The following is a 25,244-nucleotide window of genomic DNA, read 5'->3' on the forward strand; positions in this document are numbered from 1 at the left end:
CCAGGGAATAAGCACCCCCTTTCCCTGCCCTTCATAGCAGCTGGAAGGGGACAGTTCAACCCTCTCCATCTATTCTCTTGCAGACAGATCCTCTGGCATCCCTGCTGGCAGAGGATGGGCAAGCATCTCTCTGGATCCCAGAGGGGGTCTCTCCCTAGCCTGACTGACATAGTCGATCAGAGATGCCCAGCACAGATCCAGTAAGCCATTCCAGCCCCATTCCCAGAAGTATGCACAAAGCTTGTGGCACGGTAGAGTGCCAAGGGCAGCCTGGCTATGAGGCACAGGAATGCACCAGCCATGGAGCCCTTCCCCTGCCCACCATCAACTCCCACAGGAGCACCAGACTTCATCCATGGCAGTGTGGCAGCAGCTGTTCCCAGTGCCAGAGAGCCAGTCTGCCATTCCTGGTCTGTCACTCCACCACGCTGCTTCCATGGAGTCCGCTGGCAGGGGCAGTCTGGGGAAGCCATCCTCCCCCTTGGGGCACACCCCTTGGCTCCAGCCCTGGCAGGAATTATTAAGTGTGCCCCTGTGGAGCATGTGCTGAGGCTGGCCACGGGAATGTGGGCAGATCTGACATACAAGCCACAGCAGCCAGGCTATAATTTCCAAACAGGCCCCATTCGCTCTGTTTTCCAGTTAAAAATATATTAAAAAATAGGAATGTGGGATTTGTAGTGAAGAATGTTGGTAACCGCTTCGAACGTCTGGTGTGATAATGAAAGGGTCAGTCCCCAGCTTTGAGCATGACCGATTTAGACTCTGGTGCTTGGCAGTGGCGCGGGGGCCCAGCATGATTCAGCCTGCCTACAAACCCGTCCTGAGCCAGGGAAAGGTGATGCTCCTGTGCTGGTGGCATGGTGCTGGGCTGGGTGATGTGCCCCTTCTGCTCATACTGTCAAGAGGACATCCAGATTGCTGTCCCTTTTTGGATTGCTTCCCTTGAGAAGAGAGTCTGGGCAGGGGGTGGGTAAATGCAGAATGCCTTGGAGATAGATTTTGTACCCTGCCCACCACTGACCCTGCTGCGTCTCTGCACTGGGGTGCAGCCTCACAGCAGAGGCCTCTGGGCTGGGGGTCACTAGTGAGGCTGCAGCCCAGCTCCCCCTGAGGTGCCCCTCCACACGGTGGGGCTGTCAGTGAGCTCACAACTTGCTCACTGAGGTCGGGCACCTGCCCCCCTTTGCTGGGCACCCCCCCTTCCCCAGTCACAGTTCAGGGTGTGCTGTGGAGTCTCCCGTGCCGCTACCGCAGCCTTGAGTCCCTCCTGATACTGGGGCATCCCACTTGGCCTTGTGGCCAGGTAGTCATAACAGGCCAGACAAGCCATGCCAGCTCCAGAGGCATCACTCCCTGGTGCCTGGCGACTCGTGTGGGGCAACCCGGCCAGCACTCCCCCAGCTGCCAGCTCTCTGCTGCTCTCAGCTCCCCGGACCTCAGACATCATGTTTATCCTGGAGATGGGTAATCAGGGAAAAACAAGTCACCAGAGGCCAGGGCTGATGTTGCAGTGGGGACAACTTGTCTGCAGCAGGGTTCAGCGTCGGAATGGAGCAGTGGGGCAAGGAGGAAGGGGAAAATCAGCTGTAGCCAGGGCTTGTCCCCCATCCAGCCCTTTAGGGGACACTTCGTTGTCCCTCTCAGCCTTCGGGGCCATCAGGTGGCCGGTGGCTGGCACAGCACGCTCTGCTCCCTGCTGAGTCATAGCTCTGCAGGGAAACGCTTCCAGCTCTGGTTATAACCCATTTCCCTCCGGGGCTGTGAAGCGCAGCCTCCCAGTCCCGCCGCGGGCCAGCTCCGGCCACCCCATGGCCCTGAGCCCGCGGGCTCCAGCCGCTGGGAAGGGCAGTGGCAGGAAGTGGCCGCTGACTCCCAAATTCCACCCTGGGCTTGCTGGAGCTGAGCCCTTCCCGCAGGCGTGGGCAGCAGGTGCCCTGCACCTGCAGACCCCTGTGCCACCCCAGATGCCAAATCCCCTTGGTGGTGCTGGGCACTCTTCTCCCACTGCCTCCCCAGGGTGCCACCTCAGTGGGTGGGTATGTGCTGCTCTTGGGGACACTGGGTGGCTGCCAGGATGGTTTACCCCATCCCCAGGGACGCCATGGGGACACTGTGCTGGCTCTGGGCAGCTGGGGCTGAGCACTGAGTGAGCAGCTGCCCTGCCAGATCCTTGCTTGAATGCTGCGAAGCTTGAGGAACCCTGGGGCTTGGGGCACATCCCAGGTGCCATCCTGGATGGGTTGGAGCAGAGGGGATTGGGCAGCACCCTGCACCCCTGCCCCATTGCCCTGGCATTCCCCAGGAATGCATTGGTGACAGGGAGAGGGGGTGAGTGCCATAGTAGTGGCACCCAGAGCTGGCCAGCTCTGCAGGGGACTCTCCTGCCCTCCTGGGGCACTGACCCACGCAGTGCTATCTAGCACACTTTGCTCACTTCACTGCCATTCCTGACTTTCCTGGGAACTGCTGTTTGCTTTTCTCTGAATTATGACTCCAGCTTGTGCCTTTGATCTGGGTTGTGTCGGCCACCCGTGACCAGGCCCTCTTCTGCCTTTGAAGTGCAGTCACCTTCCCAGACTTGGATGCTGCTTTTGCAACCTTGGGTGCAACCCTGGCTCTGTGGGGTGAGACATGCAGGGCAAGAACATCTTTGGGGTCCCTGATGTGCTCAGCATTCCTCCTCCTCTCCAGAACCTGGTGATGAGCCAGCACAGCTAATGGCTCGGAGGCTGGGCAGTGAGGCATCAAGAGGTGTGCTCACCCAGTACCGAGCAATCCCAGGGATGCTGGTGGGATACTGGCAGCAGAACATTGCTCCCTCCGGTGGTAACGAGCAGGGACAGAGGTGATCTGTATAGCAGCTGGTCAAAAAGCAGATGCCAGTGCCATGCATTTCCTACAGCCAAAGGGCCTTTCATGCCTGTGAAAGCAGAAGAGATGCAACCTGCATGGAAAGTATCTGTCTGAGCACCAGCCAACCCATCCTGGTATCAGCCCTATCCTGTCACCCTGTCTGGCAGGGAGCAGTGAGGAGGGCTCAGCCTACCTATTCTGCCACTGGGAAACTGCGGTCAAGCTTTGGACTCTGGCCTTGAGTGGGTCTGAGCGTCCCCATCCCCTCCCCACTTTCCTGGCCTAGAGAGGATCCTACCTTATCTGTTACACTTTGTTCTCCTGCTGTCTGGGTGTGGAGCAGGGCAGAGATTAGTGTGTTCAGACCTTTGACACACACCCACACACACCCACACACCCGCACACACATACACACACACAACCAGCCATGCATGCACCCGCAGCCATGCTCATGTGCACACTGCTGCATGCACAGTCCCTACGCACGTCATCCTGCTCACACTCAGCTGCACTTGTGGGCCCACACTGTGCCCCCTGCAGCACCCCCTCTGGGGCACATACGCTTTTCCCCATCCCTGTGAGTGTTTGTTTGAGCACTGTGAGCTGTGTTATGTTCCCAGTGGAGTGTGGCGCTTCCTCAGCCTGCCAAGATCTCTCATGTGCATCAGCATGGCCCAGCTGGAAAGGTGGCATCCTGCTGGCACGGGGTGCAGGCAGGAGGAGGGGGGGCTTCCCATGTCAAGTCTGGAGGGAATAAAAGTGTGTGCAGGGAGGCAAGAGCTGTTCTGGCAGATTAGGAGCAAACCTGGGCATCCCTCATCTCACTGTCACATCATTTTCACTTTCTGTGGGGCCACCGGAGATGCCGTGTTCTGGAGGCTGTGGTGGCAGGCAGGGGCTACCTGTTCCCACCTCTTGCTAGGTCATGTCCCTGTCCATATTTACAGGCTGCAGCCTGTGCTGCTCCAGGCAGGGAAGCCACAGCCCTTCCAGAGCGATCTTATCTCCAGCATTTCACAAATGACACAAAAGCCTCTGCAGTCTGCCTCTCAATGGGAAGGCAACCCACTGTCCAGAGCAGGGATGTGTGTGTGTGTGTGTGTGTGTGTGTGTGTGCGCACACAACTGGGAGCAGCCACATCCTACCCAGTGCCAGAACTGCCTGTTCCCACAAACTGCTGCAGTCCTGGGGTGAAACAGATGTAGCCTGGCAGGCAGAGGGGGGCACAGCCCCTTCTCTGCCCCACAGCAGCACCGTGGCAGGGTGACCTGGCAGGTGATTTCCTGGCAAGGTGATGGTGCTTCTGCTTTCTCCCACAGACCCTGCCCCGGATCTGCGGTGCAGGAGAAGGGCAGGCGTTTGCCTCTGCTCTGCAGCAGCTCTACACTGCAGTGACACAGCAGGAGGCCAAGAAGGCTCGGAAACGGCATTGCTCTGGTGAGGAGCTCCTTGGCTGTGGCATGGGGAGCATGTGATGCAGCTGTCCCCTCGACTGCTGTGCCCCATATCCTGGGGTAAGAGAAGTGTGGCCCCAGGTGCAGCTCACTCCATGCAACTCCATTTGCTTTCCCCCCCCATGGGCTGGGCTCACAATCCAAGCACAATTCCTGGAGTGGGTTTGGGCAATGCCCCATGCTCCTTTATCTTAATCCCAAATTGCATCTTTTTCTGGTACCAGAGGACAGTGTGGATACAGCACCCATTGCAGAAACCACAGAGCACCCCCATCCACCTGCTCCATCCCAGGAAGATGAAACGACATCTTCCAGCGAGAGAACCTCGGTGAGTGCAGCTCTAGGAAGTCTCCTGTACCAAAGGCAGGATGGGGCCCACATCTCCTTTCCCTCCTCTCATCCAAGCACTGTGCCCATCCAGCATGGGCTAGGAGTCTCAGCTTGGTTCCTAGCCCATTCTACCCCATGCATCCTGACTGGGGAGTGTGTGATTGCACGTTGCACTGCATATTTTGCAGTCCCACAACAGAGATGACAGGAATGTCACTGCTTGCACACTTGCACACATCCTGCATGACTCCCCAAGGTGAAACTGACACTGCCTCCTCTTTGTTTCCAGCCAGCCTCCTCCCCATCTCAGAAGCCCCAGCTGCCTGCATCCAAGGCCAAGCCAAAGAAGGCAAAAGGGCTCTTCAGCTGAAAGATTGCTGAGGGCTCTGCTTCCCCCAGCATCCAAGAGATGGAGTGCGGAGCACCCATGCATCGTCTGCCTCTACTCTGCATCTCCTGGTGGACCCTACCCAGGTCACGGTCCCCTCCCAAGATGTCTTCAGTTGGGGAGATGGAACTCCTTTCTTCAACAGTGTTTCAGGAAACAGCTTTTCTAACTCTCCCCTGGTCCAGAGCTTGCCCAGGCTTCATCTCGTGGCAGAGCCAGTGCAAGACATGGGAGAAGTGGGAGGGATGCTGCCAGTGGGTGTTGGACAGCTGGGGCTCTGGCAGAGCTGTGGGGTTTGGCTGCTCTTGAGTGGGTTTTCAATAAAGGGCTGTGTCTGGCTGAGATTCCCTCTCTTGCTCTGTCCCACCCGGCCTATAGTGTCTAGGAAGGGATGTAACCTCTGGTGCTGCTGGGTCCCCCTCAGGCCAGTCCTGATGTCCCAGGGCCTTGCAGTGACTCTGGACAGCGAGGTGGCAGCAGCTCGTTGCTGGGCACAGCACACAGCTCCCAGCCATGCTGTGCCTCACCCTGAGCAGCAGTATGTGTTTTGGGGTGTGCACAAGAGGATGCCCAGATCATGGGGGCACAGCACGCTGAGGGGGCTGGAGCCCATGTTCTTGTCCCATACCAGGATACACACTGTGTGCTGGTGCCTGCAGAAGCAGGCTGGCAAAGGTCCTGGGTGGGCTGCAAAACACCCTACATTTGCAGGCACCAGCACCATAGTTACTGGGCAGGTGATAGAGGGTTGATCCACACTTTGGCCTTCAAGGAGCAAGAGACAACCAACACTGAATGCTGCCAAGCCTGGGAGCAGCCCTGGAGCAGGTTACAGATGCTCCCTGGACACAAAACACCACTTCCATCACTTCACACTCCCATCCATCCATCCATCCATCCATCCATTCATTGCTGCTCTCCTCTTCCAGCCCCTGGGTCCACATGCTTCCTGGGACCCCATTCCTGTGCCCAAGCCAGGACCCAAAACAGCAGGCAGAGAGCCAGGCAGCAGGCAGGCTGCAGCCAGTGGTTCTGCTCTCATGGGATGGGGACCCATGCCCCCAGCTGCCCTGGTCCCTGGGCTAGGCCAGCTGCAGTCATGCTGCCTGTTCTCCTGAGCAGCAAGGGGGAAACAAAAACATCCGGAGCAGTCCCTGTGTCTGTGGAAGGGGAATGAAAGGGCTTTTGCTGGGCCACAGCCGACCAGTCCCAGGGTGAGTGCAACCAGTTGCTTTTTATATTTCCTTTCTGAGGGAGCAGCATGCAGGGCAGGGTGGGTGGTGAGAAGGGAAAGCCATGGGATGGGGAGCTTGTGCTGACTGCCATAACTTACATATCCTGCATTTTCCCATCTGCACACATCTTATCTTGGCAGCTTTGAGTCTCCCTGCTGGGCACATGCCCCCAGAGAGGTCCTGCTACTACCTGAGGGGTGGGACCAAGGTAGCAGGAGCTTAGCAGCATAAAAGTTTCCTCTATCTTCTGTCACCAGGTTGTCCCTGGTGCAACCCCTGCCCCATCCATATGGAGTCCATCTCTGGCACAGGAGCTGTTCTGTTGTGAGCATGGCTCCTCAGCTCCATGCTGGCTCTGGGGTTTCTTCTGTTCCCCCATGCCTGCCATCACGTTCAGAAGGAGTGCTTATCACCCCAGTGAGGGCATCTGGCTTGTCTATCCCCTTTGGGTCTGGGGAGACATCACAGGGAGAGGCAGGGCTGAAACAATCCCAACCTGGCTGTGCCAGTGGCTGGTGTACTCTATAGGGGAGGAGTGGGTGGTGCAAGCCAGCACCTGCACCCCTGGGTCATTCCTGTGAATTACTGTGTCTCTGCTTCTCCCTGGGGTACTCAGCTCAGGGAAGCCAGTCCCAGGGATGCTGCAGAGATGTTGTTCTTGAGCCCTGTTCTGCTGCAAAGTCTCTGGAGTGTCCAGCAGCCGTGAAGACCTGCAGCAGGGACAGATTCTGTTCCATTCACCCCTCTCCGAAGGCAAGGGGAGGTGGGGATGCAGGAGGATGGATAGGGGATAAATAAAAGCAGGGGAGTGAAGGCAGTAGGAAAAAGAGCTTTGCCAATGTCCCCCAGGGAACCGCAGGGACCCTGGCCCTCAGGACTCTAGCTTGGGGTCACTGGTTCCTTCCTGGCCCAGGCTGTCGCCAGCTCCAGGGAATGTCACTACACATTGTCCCATCCTGTCCTGCTGGGGTCTCCTTCACTGTCCCCACCCCCTCCTCCCTGGAGCCAGCTGGATTTGAGCTCCCGACACACATTAAAGGCCACAAGTTCGGCCTCGGCCTCCATAAATTTGATTCCATAAATATTAGTTTTCGCAGGGTTTAATGAAGCCGTTATGCTGGGCACGGCCCAGCACCCCGACCCGTGCCCTTAATAAGGGCTCTGTGGCCTCGATTAAAGGGACCTTTCAATCGCTGTCAAGTATTTTTAGAAAAGGAAAAGAAAAAAAAAAAGAGAGAGAGAGAGGGAGAGAGAGAGAGAGAGAGAAGAAGACGACCAAGGCAGCGAATAGGGAGAGGAAAATCCCAAACCCGTCCATTGCAAAAATAGAGAAATAGCACCACCTAGACTGCCTGGCTCGGCTCCGCCGCCCGTTCACCCTGCGCAGCGCCCAGCTCCGGGCAGCCCTGGGAGCCCAGCAAGGGGTGTGCGGGATGCTGCGCTACCGCTCGGGGCAGGGACAGTGGGATGTGGTGGTGGGGAGAGCCCGAGGGCAGAGGAAAGAGGCGCTGGTGCCCTATTGGAAGGCAGGCAGGAGCAGTGTGTCCTGGAGTGCAGGTCAGGAGCCCCGGTGGTGCCTGAGAGCGAGAGAGTGTTGAGGGAAATGCCATGTGATACAGGGACAGATGTTGCAGCTCTCCCACCTCCACTGTAGCAGCAAGGGTCTCTTCCCATCAGTCGCCTTCCCGAGGCAGATCTTCTCCCTCAAACACTAGTTATCCTAATGCAGTCTCAGCCTGCAGCTGCCTCCCCATACACTCAGCTTGGCTCCCTTATTGTGCCTGATACCCCTGTCCCGCTCAGCCCTATGTGCCCGCAGGCTTTGCCCGGCAGGAGAACTGGCTGACGCTGGGAATGCTGCATGGAGAGGTGGTGGACTCTGCACCCAGCAACAGGGCACTGTCACTGCTTGCTGTGGCCAGAACCAATGCACAGTGCCACGGCCCCTGCATGGGCAGGAGTTGCTGTCACCAGCATACCTAACGCCCTGTGGTCTAACCTGGGCCTCCATGGGACATGAATACTATTACCAGCAAGGGCAGGGCTAGGCTGCTTACTGTGAGCCTGGACCTGCTGGGAAGGGGACTGCGGCTTGTGCCACACACACTGCAGCTGGCAGGCTGCAGAGGTTATTTGGAGGTCTGGGTTTGTAACATTGGCATTCATAGGGAACTTCTCCCTGGGGAAGTGCTGCAGCCTCCAGATGCAGTGCTATCCTACATCATCCTGCTTCACAGTCTTGTGATGCTCAAAGTGGGAAGCTAGGCTCCTTTTCTTGGGAGTACAAACCACCCTGGAGGATCCTGTGAATCTAGTCCAGGGTCCATAGGGTCTAATTTTCCTGGGCTAGTGATGCACAGAAAGTTGTGTCCCTTCTGCGTCCCTGAAGAAGCCAGGGACAGGGGTGGAGAATGGTGCTGTGGTACATCCCCTGTGCTCTCTCTGATGATGCCCTTAGGAGGCTCCAATGGAAGGATCAACCAAAGAAGTGTAGAAGTGGGGTGGCCTGGGGCTGCTGGTGAGACTCCCTAGCTCCATCATGTACAGGAGCAGTGGGACAACTGCATCTCACCATCCTGCTCAGTGGCAGGTCTTCACAGAGGCTTTGGGCACTGGTTTTGGGTATGCAGTATGAAAACCAGTACAAAAACCTGATGGACCATGTCTACTGAGTATGGAAATCTGATGGAGAAACCTCTGGCCAGTTGCACTTTGCTTGCAGCTCCTGCAAAGGAAATGGTCTACCAGAGGCATTAGATAGCAGCATCCCAAGTCTGTGGCTGATGCTGGCTCCCCAGCCTGCATCCTTCCTGCCCAGGTTGCTTGGTCAGCTGAGAGCAGTAAAGCCCTGCAGCCAGAGCTAGATATCTTACAGTGCTATTCCAACGTGGCCACTATGTATCCCTATGAGTGACCTGTGCCCTGCACTCAGGGAAGAGCCGGTGTGGGAACATCCCTGAGAGAGTTTGTGTGTGTGTGGGCATCCCAAGGCACTGCCTCACCTGGGAAGATCCTAGGGAACCAGAGAGTGTGCAAGTGGACCTGTGCAGGACCCCTCCCCGGCACACAGCTGGTGGAGAACCGGGGGGGGGGCCTTCAAACCCTCGCTCCTGAAATCAGGGTGTTATATTTACTTTCCCCTTTTGGCAGCTAGAAGGGGAAGCCCATCCCAGCCCCTCATTGTTGTCTCAGCGAGTTAATCAGATGCCATAATCCTGTTGTGGAAATATCGGGCCTCCCTGGAAACAATGGGGAGCGAGAATATTGTGGTTAAATTTCAACCAGCTGCCTCCCTGCTCTGTTTGATCCCCGCCCGCAGGCCCGGGCCCCTGGCGAGCAGGCGGCGCGGCGGGGGCCGGAGCCCCGGGGGTGCCACCCCGCGCCCACTCGGCCGCGAGGGAGCCCCCGCAGGACGCCCCGCCAAGGGGGGCGAGGGGTGTGCGGCGGCCCGAGCGCGCCTTGGGGCGGCGGCGGGGCTGCCCCGGGGGGCAGGTGGCGGCGGGCACCCCCGGCGGGGTGGGCTGCGGGGCTCGGCAGGGGGGAGGAGGCTGCGGGCGGCCCGGGGCAGGTTCCACGGGGAGGAGGCGAGAGAGGGAGGGCGCTGGGAGGCTGGGACACGGGCAGGGTGCGGTCCTGGCGGTTCCCGGTCCCGGATCTCTTCAATTTCCCCTCTCACTCCTGCCCGGGGAGCGGAGGCAGCGGCGGCTCCGGCTCCGGCTCCAGCCTCGCCGCGCTGACCGCCGAGGCGCAAACCGCGGAGGGCTCCGGCAGCGCCGAGCCCCGCGCCCCGCGCCCCGCAAGCGGCCGCTCGCCTGCCAAAACAAACGGCCCTTCGCTATTTATTGCCGCCGCCGGGCCACGGCAGCTCAGAGCGGGCCGACGCCAGCTCGCCGCACCGGGCAGCCGGAGCGCACCCGCGCCGGGCAGCCGCCGCGCCCCGCCGGCACCGGCACCGGCACCTGCCCGCCGGCTGCGCGCCGCATGGGGAGCCCCGGGCCGGGCGGCGGGAGCGGCGGCAGAGCCTAGTGGGGACCCCGGAGCCAGCGGTGCCCCGGGCCGCCCCGGGGCTGCCGGGCGCGCCATGAAGCCGGCGCGGCTGCTGCTGCTGCTGAGCGGGTGCGCGCTGCTGCTGGCGCCGGCCGTGCGCGGCTGCGGGCCGGGCAGGGTGGTGGGCAGCCGCCGCCGCCCGCCCCGCAAGCTCATCCCGCTCGCCTACAAGCAGTTCAGCCCCAACGTCCCCGAGAAGACGCTGGGGGCTAGCGGCCGCTACGAAGGCAAGATCGCGCGTAACTCGGAGCGCTTCAAGGAGCTGACGCCCAACTACAACCCCGACATCATCTTCAAGGACGAGGAGAACACTGGCGCCGACCGGCTCATGACCCAGGTACGGCACCGCTGCCGCCCGGTTCTACCCCCGCGCCGGGCATCTGCGGGTACCGGGGCTGCCCCGGAGCGCCCTGCTTGCCACTCTCCGGGGACCGTGTGGGCCCCGCGCTGCGGCTTCCCCGTCCTGCCCCGGGCATCCCGGTGACGGGTCCGGGCTGCCGGCGTGCGGCGAGTGCATCTCCTTTCGTCGGGCGCTGCAAAGCTCTGTCCCTTCGGCTGCGCTGTGCGCGTCGGACAGCACGCTGCGCCTTGGGACGGCAGCACCCTGCTCCCGGAACCGGCGGCACCTTGCTCCCCGAGATGTCAGCACCCTGCCCTGCTGCTCCTCGGAGCCTGTGGCACCCGTGTCTGGCTGCACCCCGAAGAACGCCCTTGTGACTCCCGAGCTGGCAGCGTCCTGCGTTGCTGCCCCTCAACTCTTGTCCCACTGACCCCCATGCAGGCATAACTCTGCCCTCCAAGCTGGCAGCAGCCGGCCCTAGTGCCCCAGGGCTGTTCCACAATGCCCGCGATCCGGCAGCATCCTCCCACATCCCCTCAATCCGGCAGGGCTGTGCCGCGCTGTTCCCTGCTCAGGCAGCACCCTGCTCCATGCAGCCATCCTGCTCTTGCCCCTCTACTCTGCCTGCCCACTGGCAGAGCAGGCAGCCTGCCCGTTGGATCCAAGGGACAGACCAGAGTCGGGAGTGCTTGCAGGGAGGAGAGTAGGCTCCAGGAGTGCTCTTGCTGACCTTGTCCCCACTGTGACACTGAAACCCTCAGTGCCCCCTCTTCCTGCACATCTCGTGTGGGATGATGAAGGGTGCTCAGTGGGAGCTGCTTGCTGTGCTCGGAGCTGGGGACAACCTGTTACTGCAAATGCCCTGTTGCAGTCAGCTTACAAGTGCCCTGGGCCAGAAGGAAGGATGGGGGGGTGGACGGTGCAGACGACAGCAGAGGAGGGGGGGTGATGCTGGACGAAGGTTACTCTGTGTTTTAATATTGCCAGGAGAATGCCTGAGGGTTTCAGGAATGCAGATAAGGAGCCGCACGGCCTTGCTAAGAAACCTGGCCACCAGCCTTAGCAGGGTTACAGCCTGAACGAGCTGCTGGGGGAAGCAGAGGGGAGCTGGGGCTGCCCTTCTGACCACTGCACCCCTGGTTAGGGGCTGGCAGGTGGGTAAACATGAGTGGCTTCGATGGTAGGCACTGGACAAGGCCCTAGTTTCTGACCAAGGTGTTCCTAAGACTGGGAGGAGAAGCTTCTTGGGTACTTGACAGCTCTGCAACCCCGTGTGTCCTGAGAGCAAGTCCCTTAGGGCAGGGACCATAGTCCAGGTTGGTTTTTGGGCTGGGGACTGTAGCAGAGGGACTGGGATCCCCTGCAAGGCAGCAAGCTTGCACAAGTTGTGGCTGTGGGTGACTGGAGCTCTAGGGCTGGGCTGTAACCTGCCTCCCCTGGGGAACAGCTTCAGGGATATTTGAGGAAGCAGTCAGTTCCTCTGGTCCTTACACTGGGGAAGTGGATGACATAGTTTGAGACAGGAGAGAGCTTCTTGCTGTGTTTTCTGCTGAGATTGCTCCCGCCACCTTCTGTAACCCAGCCAGTGCCCCTCAGCACACCTGGGAGAGGGAGATCTCTGTGTCCCACATGTCAGCCTAACATTTCATGCCATACCACTGCCTTGTTGGCAAAGCACCTAGAAGCATCCTGGTCTTCTTGGACTGCACAAATGAGGGTTCTTACTCCAGCAGGGTCCCTGGCTACCACACATCCATGCACAGATGGGTACCACCCTGCCTTGGGCGGCTCTGCAAGGAATTGTTCCTCTTGCTATGGAGATGGCATGATTTCTAGTAGCTTGATGCCATCCCACAGCCCTCTGGGACTGTCCTGTGGCACCTGGCTGTGGGAGATCCCCCCAGATATGGGAACTCTAGCTCTGGCACCATGTCCTATGTTGCTATGAGTTGGGAAAGGCCATTGACCCAACTCCTTGTCCCTTCCCCCAGAGCACTGGCTTTTACTGCTGTTGACTCACTTCAAACCTGTTTTCTTTCCCCAAGTCCAAGGGTCTGGGTGTCCCAGGCAGCCGGAAGATGTCGCCTGCTTAGAGGAGTGGGTTGTGCTGCTCTCTACCTGCCTTTCCTTTATCGTTTCATCTTCCTCAAGAATTCCAGTGTGTTTGCTCTCACTGGTCCCACTCGGAGGTGCTGAGATAAGGCTGGAGGCAGAACCCGCCTCACCTCTCCCCAGCAGCCTGGCCCAGGAATGCCGTGGGTCCCCTGCCCCCATGGAGTCCCAAACCCAGCCTCTCCCTACCCCAACCATCATTCCTTGCATCCACTACTTGTCCAACTGACACGGAGACCATCCTTGCAGTGGTGAGGAATTTCTCATGAAGACCTTGGGGTAGGACTTTTGGCTTCCTTTGGAGGAAACCTCAAGGCAGGAGGAGATGCTAGTAAGAGCCCTCTTCTCCTGGCCAGGCTCTGGACATGGGAGTAGCTGTGGCCAAGCACACTCTATTCATGACAGCTCTGTTGAGACTGTGGTCACACCTGAGTGTCTTTCATACTTCCCCGACATGACCCTGGGGTCCCTGCTGACTGCACCCCCTCTTGGACCTGTGCCCTGCTGCCTTCCCTAAAGTGGTTTGGCTTGCCCCACAGGACATAGTTTTGTCCCCCATATGGACACAAAAAGGGAGATGCAAAGGTTGGGCAGAAGGTGGGTAGAACTTCTTTGCTCAGCCCAGCTCAACCTTCCTATGATCTTCACCATGAGGTGCACGGGACAGCAGAGCCACCAACTTAGTGTGTTCATATGAGGCCCCATTCTGCATGTGAACTGGGGGTGTCCGGTCATCTGCACCACTACAGGGACAAGCTGTGCCCTCCCTGCAATCCCCATCAAACACATACCCCGTGGACAGCCCATGTTTATGAGTTTTCTGGTCCCTGCTGACTGCTTGTGCAGGCAGTAGAGCCCCTGGGCAGACAGTGCCCATCCCTACCTACTTCCTGCAGCTCATGTGTGCTCCCTGACCACTGGTGTCTGCTCCTTACCCATCCCTGTCCATCCCTGTCCATCCCTGTCCTTTGTTGTCTTTTCTCTGTCTCCTGTGCCTGCTCCCTGTGCATCCCTGCCTGCTCAGCCTTGCCTATCACTGCTTGATCCCCATTTATTTTTGCTCATCCCTGCCTGTTTCCTCCTCACTGTTGCTTCTTCCCTGACGATCCATGGTTGTTCCCTGTTCGCTGCTGCCCTGCTCACCAGCTCCCCACCCGTTAGTACCTGCTTCCCTCCCGACCTGCCTATGCCTGCCTGGTCCTTACCCATCGGTACCCGCTCTCTGCTGGTCCCCTCCCGCGCTCTGACACCTGCTGGCCACCGATGGCACCGGCAGAGCCGGGACAGGCTGCTCCAGGCCTGTGCCCGACGCTCTGCCTGCCTGCGGGAAAAGGCTTGAACAGTCTCGCTGTTTTTGTGCGTGCAGGGTGCCCCTGGAGGACAGAACAGCCGGCAGTGAGGGCCGGAGGGGCTCCCAGAGCGGGGTGCTGGCATGGTAGTGGCAAGGGAATGCCTGGAGTGATGGCTGGGGGATGCAAGGGGGTTTCAGGGATTCCTTCCTTGCTTCCAGTGCTGAACTCCCTTCCTGCAGGGTCCCGGTGGGGCTGGGGACCTCGGGAGCAGCCAAGAGCATGTGCCAAGTGGCACCATGGTGGTGCTGGACGGGGACAAAAGTCACTCTCCTCCCTATTCCTCCTCCCCTCACCTAGCAAATTGTTTGTCCAGCAGCTTCCTGGCTTATCTCCCCACGCCCAGGGAGCTGTGGGATGACGGCAGACCTCATGTGGGGCAAAGGCCTGCCTGGCACTGCCCTTCCCAGGGCCTGGACCCTGCCAAGTGAGAGAGGTTTCCTCAAGAGCAGCAGCACCCACCTTCCTAGGATGGGAACAGGTGTTTGGGGATAGGGTGAGGACCCACATTTTTGGTCCCTGCACTGCTGAAGCAGTGTTGGGGCATTTCTGAGCCTGGGGATGTAGCCAGCATCAGGTTTTAAAGCACTGGCTCATGCTTGCTGTGTCTCAAGACCCACGACATACTATGGTGGGGAACTCCAGTACTGAGCATCATGCAAAAATGCCTACATTGGGCATTGTGCAAAAACACCACCAGCAGTGGCTGTTTTTTAAGCTGCTGGCCAGTCATTTCATTTAATGCTTCCCAGGACTGGCTTTGTGCATGACCATGAATGCTCTGTCCTCTGCCTTGATTTTATGGTAGCCCTTGTTTCCTGGGGAATGGCAGTGAAAGGAGAACTGGAGGCAGAGTTCTCCCACCCAGCAAGCAATGGGACTCTTAATCCAGCTGGATGCCTCAGAACCAGCTGCAAACCTCAGCCTTTGGAGCCGGTGTAAAAACACCCCAGTCTCAGCTTATCTCTTTTAAATTGACTTAAGTTTTATACACAGTTTCCCTTGATGTGATTCTTAGAGTGTGCTGTGCAGGGCCAGGAGTTTGATACTATGGGTCCCTTCCAACTCACTCAATTCTATGATTCCTGAGGACCTCACAGAATCTCCTTTCTGGGCTGCGCAGTCCCAGCCCATTCACCTGGTTTTCTGCAGAAGCTCCCATTTTCCTTTTCCTGCACCTTTTCTATCTCTCCTCCATTCCTTTAGGAGCAGGGCAAGGGATCAGAAGCTGGGGTTGTACTTCTGCAAGTCAAGCACGCAGAGTTTTGGTCTTTCACTGACCTTCAGCTGTGACTGGGGGATGTGGGGCAGGGCAGCATAAGGCTGGGAGGACTGCAAAACAGGCATTTGGGGCTGGCATCCCTCTGCTTGCTGGGGAGAACTGCCATGGGCACCTATTTCCATGCGTGACCTCTGTGGCCACGAGGTCTGGGGCTTTTAAGATCTGCTGCTGCTCCTTAGCCCAGGATTTTCAGCCCTTATGGCACGGAGAGCTTCACTCTACATTCTTTCTCTTCCAGCCCAACCGAGCTCTTGGGCAGTTTTGACATTTCCCATAGGACAAGAGGCCGGCTAAAGCGATGAGGCTGCCCAGTGCTGTGTCTTTGTTACACAGGACTTGAGCCATACCAAGCAGAGCTTGTTGAGGACTGGGCAGGTTGTTTCATTTGTGCCTGGAGACAGCCCTAGGGTCCCTGGGACCTCCTCCCAGCCAGGAAGCAGCAGGATTGAAGCTCCTGTATCCTCCTCCTGTCAGATGGGAACTGATGTGCTACAGTTAGCACAGGACAGGTATCTGGTGAGCAGAGAGGGCGTTTCAGCCCAGCCCAGGCTCTCAAATGAGCCTGGAATTAGGGGAGAGAGTAGGGGAGAAGGGAGCCCTGTTGAGTGCACGCTCCTCTGCCCAATGGTGGAGTATCAGGCTCTGCATTTTGGAGAGCATGGGGTAGACTCATGTTCTCAGATTTTCCTCTGCTGGACCAGCCCCCAAGGACCTGAGGGCCCAAGGAGGCTTGATGGAAGCACGGTGGGATGCAGCCTGCCAACCAGGCAGCTAATTCCTCTCTCCAAAAAACTTTTTCTGACTCTGTCCCTCTGTCCTACAGCGCTGCAAGGACCGCTTGAACTCCCTGGCCATCTCTGTCATGAACCAGTGGCCAGGGGTGAAGCTGAGAGTGACAGAGGGCTGGGATGAGGATGGGCACCACTCAGAAGAGTCGCTACATTATGAGGGCAGAGCTGTGGACATCACAACCTCGGACAGGGACCGCAACAAGTATGGCATGCTGGCTCGCCTGGCTGTGGAGGCTGGCTTCGACTGGGTCTACTACGAGTCCAAGGCACACATCCACTGCTCTGTCAAGTCAGGTGGGTCTGGGGTGGGGGGCGGTGAGCAGAGCTGGGGGCCAGACCCTCTCTTGCAAAATAGCTGGGGAGTCTGGCTGGCTGAGTGGGGTGCTCCTGCAGGGGGTGCCAGCTCTTTCATCCTGATTTCCCTATCTGGGGCAGACAGTCAGGTGGGGAGTGAGTCACACACTTGTGGCCAGCCAGTACAATGGGGCAAATTCCCCATCTGGTTCCCATAGACTACATCTTGACCCAGTCTCTCTAACCTGCTCCTTTTCTCAGCCCACATCCCTTTCCCCCCCAGCCTGCCCCACCAGTATGTCCATCACACCTGTCTCCCCTGCCCTTGCAGTCCCTTAGTGCCCATGCTCAGCCTCATCCAGACCTGCCCTGCTCCACTGCTGGCTGCTTTTGAGCTTCTGCTGTCGTAGCAGCATCTGTCCATCCCTGCCTAGCCGGGCATGGGGTCAGGGACATCCAGACAGGGACAGGCCCGGGATCAGCTCTTGGCTGTGCAGCCCCATCTGCAGAGGGGAGCAGAGCTGGCCGGTGCTTCGGGGCATGCTGTCGTCGCTGGTGGTGTTTTCTTCCTTCTGTGCGGTGCAGCGGGGTGGAGGACGGGGGGAAAGCAGCTCTCAGGCCCCGCCGGTGCTCCGGAGGGGATTGCGAGGGGTGCAAGCCCCGCCGCAGCCCGGGAGAAGCGGCCGTGCCCGGGACGCGGCTCCCGCCGGCTGCAGGCTGCAGAGGGCAGCAGCGACCCGCGCGCGGCAGCCGTGCATGCAGCGGTGCATGGGCCGTGCTGCGCCCACGTCTCCACAGGCTGGGGCGGGCTCTGCCTGTGCGTGGGCTTGCGTGGACACGGGGGCAGCCTCGGCGGCTGCTGGCACACGCGGCCAGGGCCGTGCCCGCACACGCAGCCCTCGCACACGCAGGCACGGAGGGCCGTGCCAGCGCGCACAAACACAGCCGTGCCCGCGGCCCCGTGTGCCACGCACCGTGCGCGGCGGGGCCGGGGCCGGTGTGCCTGTGCCGCCCCGCGGCTCTCGTCCCCGGGCTCAGTTGCCACCGCACTGTGCCTGTCCTACTGCCCTAGCCCGCAGCCAGCGGCTCGACACCCCCAGACGGCAGCCGGGCCCCCCGCGCTGACCCGCTCCCCGTGCTGATGCCAGGACGGGCACAACGCCGGCCGGCGATGGAAGTGGGGCCACCGCGCCGCAGAGAGGGAGTGATGCGCCCCCGAAGAAGAGGGACAAAACGTGGCCGGAGGACCAGGACTCCCGTGCCCCGGGGCACCCTGTGGGGCTGGCAGGAGGAGTGGGGCCAGGCTCCGAAGCAAGGACCGTGACTCCACAGCCATGAGGCTGGCCAGAGGAGTGGGGCTGCGCCCCTGGAGAAAGACAGAGGCTTTGAATCCTGGGATGCTCCCCTTCGACCAACTGAAGCGGGATGCCATAACCCAAGCAGCAGACTGGGGCCCTGAGCCCCTGAAGGGCTTCCAGAGGCTGGTCATATTCCCCGCACTCTGCAGCAGCTCCTCAGGGCTCTGGGTCCCCCATATTTATCCCCCAGGCCGTGGGCAACCCAAGATTGTGTGGTGGAGGCTGTGGGGTACACATCCTGGTCCCCTCAGGACTGCGTACAGAGGGCAGCCGGGCTGCCCCTGCCTCTTAGTAAATGGCTTTTATTTTTGTATGGATGGCCACATGGCCTGCTGTATGTATTGTGTTTCCTCGGGTCCTTCCCTGCACCCACCTACCCCTCTGTGCCCAGCACCTATGCCATCCACTTCTGCCAGGCACCCCTCTCACCCTCCTGCAACCCCTCGCCACGGCTCTGCTGCCTGTCAGGGGATGCAGGGTACAGGATTTGGGACCTGGCCTCCGGGGCAAGGACAGGGCAGACACTGCACCTCATCTGAGCAATAAAAGGATTCTGTCCCAGAGATGGATGCCTCTCTTCATGGGCTTGGGGGCTGGGATTTGGCTCTGCCCAAACCTGGGGAGAGATGGGGGCAGTGCCATCTGGGTGGGGACATTCAGGGATTACATGAGAGAGCTGGGAGAGGGCCCTGAGAGGGGACTTAGAGCTCAAGTACTGAACTGTGCAGAGCTAGGAGCAGGACCCTGAGGTGAGATGCCACTGGCAGAGGGTGGGAGGGTGTCATACAGACACTAAGATGGGAGTTGCTGGGACTTGAGGGAACACCACTGCTGGGGTAGCTAACCACCATTCCTTGGGAAGCCAAGGTTCCACTGCTAAGTGCCAGAATAGGCCCCTGATGACAGCTTGCAGCCTCCATCTGGGGAGGGGTAGGAGCTTTGTGCCACCTTTCCAGGAGACAAGCCCAGAGAGTTTGGGTCCTTTATCCTGTGGCAATCACTAGGGAAGCCCTACCCAGGAGGCTGGTGGCCTTTGCATGATGATGGCCATGGGTTGTGACAACTCCCTGCAAACCAGAGAAGCAGGAGCTGGCTGACATTGGTGGTGAAGGGCTGAGCAGGTGGGACAAGTGAGCAGGACAACCACATGGGGTGGAGGGGTGCTGCAGTGCTGGGGAAGGGCACTGCATCCTGCACTGTTCCTTGCATCATCCTCCCAAGCAGTACCCAGGGCCAGCACTGCAGGGAACAGGGATGCTGTGAGGGTATGCAAAGTGAGACCAGGCACTCTGCTCCTCAGCCTGACACCATCTCAGGGCTCTGCCTCTGCTTTTTAAAGCTTCAGGTGCCCCCTGGTAGTGTCTTGCACATTTCAGGTTGTGGTTGTGTCCCACTCACCCAGCCTATTTTGGGGCTTAGGATCTGGCTCTATACAGCAGGCCCAATACCCTGGCACCATGCTGGAGTCCCCAGGTGCCGCTTCAAGTGACATCTTGGCTGGGGGATGAGGTGCCTAGGGGAGATTGGTGGCCGGGGGTGTGTAGGGTACAAGCTTACATTGGGGATGCCAGGGCAGTGTTATGCCTAGGTGGGTAAAGCCGGGCAGACTGGGAAGATGTCTATGCACAGTGGAAACGTGGTGCTGAGGGTCTGGCTAATGGGTAACCCTCCTGTCCTCTCTCTCCTTGCACAGAGCACTCAGCCGCTGCGAAGACAGGGGGATGCTTTCCCGGGCGGGCACTGGCAACGCTGGAGGACGGTGCCCAGACGCCACTGTGGGCACTGCGCCCAGGCCAGCGAGTGCTGGCAATGGACGGGGCAGGCAGGCCCACCTACAGTGACTTCTTGGCTTTCCTGGACAAGGAACCCCGTGCCCTCACCACCTTCCACGTCATCGAGACACAGGAGCCACGCCGGCGCCTGGTCCTGACGCCCACCCACCTGCTCTTTGTGGCAGAGAACGCTTCGGCGCCCACCGCCCACTTCCGTCCCATCTTTGCCAGCCTCGTGCTCCCGGGACATTTTGTGCTGGTGGTGGCTGGGGGGGGCAGCTTGCAGCCTGCTGAAGTGGTGCGGGTGCGGCACCGCAGGGATGTGGGAGCCTATGCCCCGCTGACACGCCATGGGACACTGGTGGTGGATGGCGTGGTGGCCTCGTGCTTTGCTCTGGTGAAGGAGCAACAGCTGGCACAGCTGGCCTTCTGGCCACTCCGGCTCTACCACAGCCTGCTGGGGTGGCCGGAGGTGCAGGGGGATGGCGTGCACTGGTACTCAGGGCTGCTCTACCGCCTGGGCAGGCTGATCCTGCCCCCTGACAGCTTCCACCCACTGGGGATACCCCAGGCAGAGAGCTGAGGGTGCACCACAGCCCCAGCCAGCACAGCTGGTGGAGATGGTGGCTGCAGGGTGACTCACTGGGGGCCAGTACCCCCTCCCAAAGCTGGGTGCCCATGGGGAGCTGCCTCCAGCCCTCTGCCTGCTTGGGGTACAACCATCTCCTGGTTGGGGGGCACCAAAGCTCCATGGTGTGCCTCATCCATGTTCACCACCCCCTCCTCAACCCCTGTTCCTGGGGACAGGAGGGAGGCATGAAGGGTTTCCCCCGGGACAGGGGGCTGCCCCCAGCTGGATCCACATGCTGCTATGTGTGTGTGTGTGTGCAATGTGTGTGTGTGTGTGCAGAATTAGCTGACGGAGGTCTGATAGACGAGTGGGAGGGGGAAGAGGAGAGAGCCCTGGCTGCTCCACCGGGGCTCCCACCATGTCTGCACCCAGTGGAGAAGTTTAGGGAGAGGGGCCCAGGGCCCTTTGCTAGGCAGCCTGGGTGGGAAGGCAGGCAATTCTATTTTCAGCTCTGGGACATGGCAGCTGCGAGAAGGGTGACCCAGGTACTGGGACTGTGCCTTGTCCTTAGCCCAGGTGCAGGGGGCACCCAAAATAAGCAGGTGTGGGCGGCTCTGGCACAGCTCTGGCACGAGACCTCCAAGTTGGTGACACAAGTGCCACTGGAGTGATACTAGGGAGTGAGGTGCCAAGTTCTGCCCAAAGCCAGCACCAGAGTCACCCATCTGGGCATCCTGTGGGGCTGCTGTGACAGCATGGGGCGCTCTGGCTGGCAAGGGGGGCTGTGGAGGCAGACACACGAGCAGAAGGGTGCAAATGCCAGCCAGGCATAGACACACTGGTAGGAGCAGGGGTGGAAAGAGTCAGGGCTGCAGCCCCAGCCTGCTGGGGCCTGAAGAAAGAGGCAGAGGAGAAAACCTTCCCAGCATCTGGCCTTGAACTGGCTCAGCCCAAAGTCTTTCCCTTCCCCAAAGCTAAAAAAACTCCTCAAGCTTCAGACTCTGGCTGGCCTGACCTCCCCAAGCCCCCAGTACCCCAAACCCTCAGGGTAATTTGTTGCTGCTCACCCACTTCTGGGACCTGGGGAGAGTCTCAACAGAGCTGCAGCCACAGTTCCCCCACTCCAAATCCTAGCTAGAGCCTCAGCCTCCCCTAGCACCACAGAAGTGGAGGGGAGGGGGCTGAGGGAGGCTGTGACCCATGTCCCCCCTGTAGCATCACGCATCTTTATTTATTTATCTGCTCTTTGTATGTACCATTAATGGGAGGCAGTGTGGGCACGTCCAGGGTGAGAGGAAAATGCAGGGTGGGGGTGGGAAATCGTTTGGCTGGGTGGGGGGCGGGGGACAATTTCTTTTTTTTAAAAAAAAAACCAAAAAGCAGAAATTATTTAAAGATTGTTTTAAAGCACAGCTTTTCTGGTGATTGTTGTCCAGGATGAAGTGAGGGAGCGCAAGTGTGGCCAATGACAGGTGTATTTTTGTCTCTTCACTGGATGTACCTCTCCTGGTTGGGGACACAGCCGAATAAATCCATTGTCTCCCTGGTGGGAGCTCTGAATTCTGGTGCAGGGAGGGTAGCCAGGGATCAGGGGTGCTTACTGCACCCACTGCTAAGGGGCAGGCAGCGCTAGAGAGCATCATGTGCTTCTCTACGAGCAAGATTTGGTCACCCCAGTGCCTTCCACTGGGAAGGATGACATCTGTCTCACTAGTTAATCTGTACCCAGGGGAGGTGGGCAACTGGGGGCTGTGGGATTGACCCAGTCTACAGGACCAAATTGTCATTACAGCCACCTGGAAACTAGGGCAAATGGGACAGGATGTAGTAGGACAGCCACTGTGGGACTGCCAGGGATACCTCCCCATCCCAGTCTGGATTCACCTCTTCAGTGCCTGTCCATCTTTCTGTACAACCCCCAATCACCGTAACACCCGCTAAGATGGAGCCTGTATCCTGCAGACAGGTTTCCAGTGTCACCAGTGTTAGTCAGCGCTGTCCCTCACCCCTTGTAAGCCCTCTCGCACCCCTCTACCCCATCCCCATGCCAGCAGAAGGGCACCAGGCAGCACCCCATCCAGCCTCCCCATCCCTCTCCCACCCACACAGCTCTCTGTACACACCCTGCCCCATCTCCAAGCTGCCCTGCCATGGTCTCCTGGGCCATGCTGGGATCAGCATCTCCCCAGGGCTTTCCCCGGACCCCACAGCCTGGCAAGTGTGAAGCAATTCGGCAGCAGGCTGTCAGCGAGGGCCCTCATCACCGGGCTAATTTAAGCGCTCTGCAAGGCGGCACAGCTAATTTAATTAGGTTCTTATTACAGAGAAGGACAAATTGGTCCCCAGGGGGCCACAGGGTCAGGCTTTCGAGAAGTGCTTTATGGAGTGAAATTTCAATCAGGCTGTTGTGGCAGGCAGGGGGAGCCAGAGGCAGAGGATGCATAAAGAGATTATATGCTCTTCGGGGTGCCCGCTGGGGGAAATCATCTCCAGGTCCAGGTTTTTAAGGAATCAGTGAATGTGGGGCAAGAATTCTTTGCCCTATTAGAAGGATGCTGCAGGGTATATGGCAGCTGCTTTGGGATGGAGGGAGGGAAAGCAGGGAGGGCCTGGCTCTGAGCTGGCTTCAGGGCAGTGAGAAGAAGGGAAAACACCCAGAAGATGCTAGGGTCTTTCTGAAGCTCCACTAACTCCCCCATGGCTCCATAACGGCACATGAAAAGAATGTTGAGGACAAAATGATGTCAACCTGACAGACAGGACTTATGGGGGTCTCTTCCTTGCCTGGGTGTCATCTTCTGTCTCAGCCCCAGGAGAACCAGCCTGGGAGCTGCCGCACTGCCCGTGGGCAAGTGAAGCAGTCCCATCTCCCAGCGTGCCAGTGCCAGGCGAGGGGTGGTCCCAGCAGCGTCCCAGCTGGGCGGTGATGGATGGGGATGCTAGTGGGTGGCCGGCAGAAGGGCCGGGCTGGAGGGTCCCACAATGGATGTCTCTCCATCAATTTGTCCTCATTACCATATAAATGGTGGGTGGGAGGGAGAGGAAGGGCATGTGGCGACAGGAGACACCCCCGACATGTTCCCATCTGGGGTAGCACGTCCCCGCCCCCATCCTTCCAACCCTGTCTTAGCGTGATAAACCAGCTCCAACAACTCCCGGCCTCTAATTCAGCAGAAGAGAGGTACCACCCCCTATTCAGAGCCTTGAAAAGGCTACAGGGTCCGGCGCTGTTAACAAGGGGGGACATGGTCCCCGTCCCCGCCTCTCCCGTCTGTCCCCTGCCCCACGGCCTTCTGCCGCGGCAGTGCCAGCCAAGCTCGTTCCCGGCTCCCAGCTGACCTGCTGGCTGCTGGGGTCCCGGCAACGGAGGGGCAGGGGAGCACTGGGGCTTGGGGAGTGGGAGCGGAGCCTCTTGAAAGAATCCCCTGTTTGTGGCACAAGGGCGACAGCGGGGTGGGATCCTACCGGCCTCCCAGCCAAACCTGCCCTGCAGGGGGACAGTGTCTCCGGGCATGGTGGTGGTGGCACGTCCCCATCGTCCCTGAGCTCCAGCCAGGTCCCCACGGCCCGGGCTGTGACGTGATTGGGGTGTCACCCAAAATATCCGTGCATGCGGACATCGGTAGAGCAGGTTGCAGGGACCCTCCTCCCAGCGAGGGCTGACCGACCCATAGCTGCTGGCCAAAAATCCGCGGAGGGGCTGCCCAGCCCGGCTCAGCCCTGCCCGCTGCCCGCCGGCAGGTGCCCGAGGACGGAGCCGCTACCAGCTCTCACTTGCATTAGCGTAATTAAACCTGATGGCTTTTGGGAGCGCTGCTGCTCCGGTAGCAGGGGCAGGACCCCGCTCTCTGCAGCGCTGTTATGGGGGGAGGCGGGATGTCCCAATACAATGTCCCCGAGCCCACGGAGCCCCGGGGGCAGCTGCTGAGCCCACCCTGCACCCCAAATTCCTCCTCTACCTCCCCCTCTGTCCCGAGCCCCCCACCTCTTGCCCCTCTCTCAACCGTGGCACCTGGGTGAGAGGGACGTCGGGAACATCCCCCCCACTACAGATGCTGCAGAGCCCCTCTGCCTGCTTGTGGCAGCTTCTCCCGGGCAGGGATGGAGGTGTTTTAGCAGGCAACAGCCTCTGGGTGTCAACCAGAGCCTGCTGTGCCTGTATGAACACCGTGGACAGACAGACAGATGCATGCATCCTGTCCCCTACACACAGCTTTATCCCCTGGACAGACACCTGCCCACCATTGCACTGGACACCCACCAGCTCTCAGAATCGCCATCCAGTGCCACAAATTTCGTTTTTTTTAGCTTGTATCCTTTATATCCCAGGAACACTCACATGTGGCTTTGTCCCTGATCTCTGTCCCCTCCAGGAATAAGCTGTACATGCAATTGGCCTATAGTGACAGTAAGGCACTTTGAGGACAACAGGACATGGGCAGACCGCGGCAGTGCCCACCCCTGCAGCCATACCCACCGCTGCAGCCATGCCCACCCCACATCAGCCAGGTGCAGAGAGTACTCTGGACCCATGGAGGGGCCTGACAACCTCTCCCAGCACACAGGGTGAATCCTGCCAACCCTCCTGCTTTTGGGGCACCCTTAGCTCCCGCTCCCGCAGTGTGGGCTGCAGAGCTGACACAACAAAGTCACCCTTTCCCTCCCCTTCCCCCCTCCCCAGTCACTGGGGCACACTCAGTACCCACAGTGGGTCCCTGCTGCAGAATTGACAGAGCTGGGGGTGATGCTGGTGGTCCCCACCCTCCAAAGAAGTGAGAGGCAGGCAGGGGCAGCTGGCATCAATTGCTACCTCATGTCCCAGTAGGAGATGGGGGACTCAGAGCGCTGTGAGAGCAGTCAGCAGGGTACAGCCCCAGGAGAAACGTCACCGCCATCCAGCACTGACTTCCACAAGTGTGGTGCCACAGGGGCACTGGGTGGGGGTGTGTGAGTATGCAGCCACACGCTGGGGACGAGTAAGAATCTAATCAGGGTCCTTTTCTGTAATAAATCATTTGTCTTAATCCAACGCCCTCCCTCCTGCTCTAATAACTCCCAGCACTG

At 59.3% G+C, this 25,244-nt stretch overlaps 2 protein-coding genes across 5 annotated transcripts in view; both read left to right on the forward strand.

Annotated features, from left to right (window-relative positions):
* The window catches only part of NHEJ1 (non-homologous end joining factor 1), a 43,636-nt gene extending 38,263 nt beyond the window's left edge, over positions 1-5,373 (forward strand). For 2 of the 4 annotated variants that reach the window (XM_033516053.1, XM_033516052.1), the window contains 3 exons: positions 4,177-4,294; positions 4,536-4,639; positions 4,935-5,373. In XM_033516053.1, coding sequence (XP_033371944.1) covers positions 4,177-4,294; positions 4,536-4,639; positions 4,935-5,198 — 486 coding nt within the window. In that variant the 3' untranslated portion in view covers positions 5,199-5,373. Of the gene's footprint in view, positions 1-4,176; positions 4,372-4,535; positions 4,640-4,930 lie in introns of those variants that run through there. The other 2 variants (XM_015635266.3, XM_015635269.3) reach the window with 2 other exon arrangements.
* A 4,957-nt stretch (positions 5,374-10,330) lies between these two features.
* Positions 10,331-21,479, forward strand: IHH (Indian hedgehog signaling molecule). The gene is made up of 3 exons (XM_015633946.2): positions 10,331-10,648; positions 16,218-16,479; positions 19,531-21,479. The coding sequence occupies exons 1-3, from the start codon at positions 10,346-10,348 to the stop codon at positions 20,190-20,192; spliced, it is 1,227 nt and encodes a 408-aa protein (XP_015489432.1). The 5' UTR covers positions 10,331-10,345; the 3' UTR covers positions 20,193-21,479.
* The last annotated feature ends 3,765 nt before the right edge of the window (positions 21,480-25,244 follow it).

Source organism: Parus major, chromosome 7 (genome assembly GCF_001522545.3).
Source record: "Parus major isolate Abel chromosome 7, Parus_major1.1, whole genome shotgun sequence".
NCBI lineage: Eukaryota > Metazoa > Chordata > Aves > Passeriformes > Paridae > Parus > Parus major.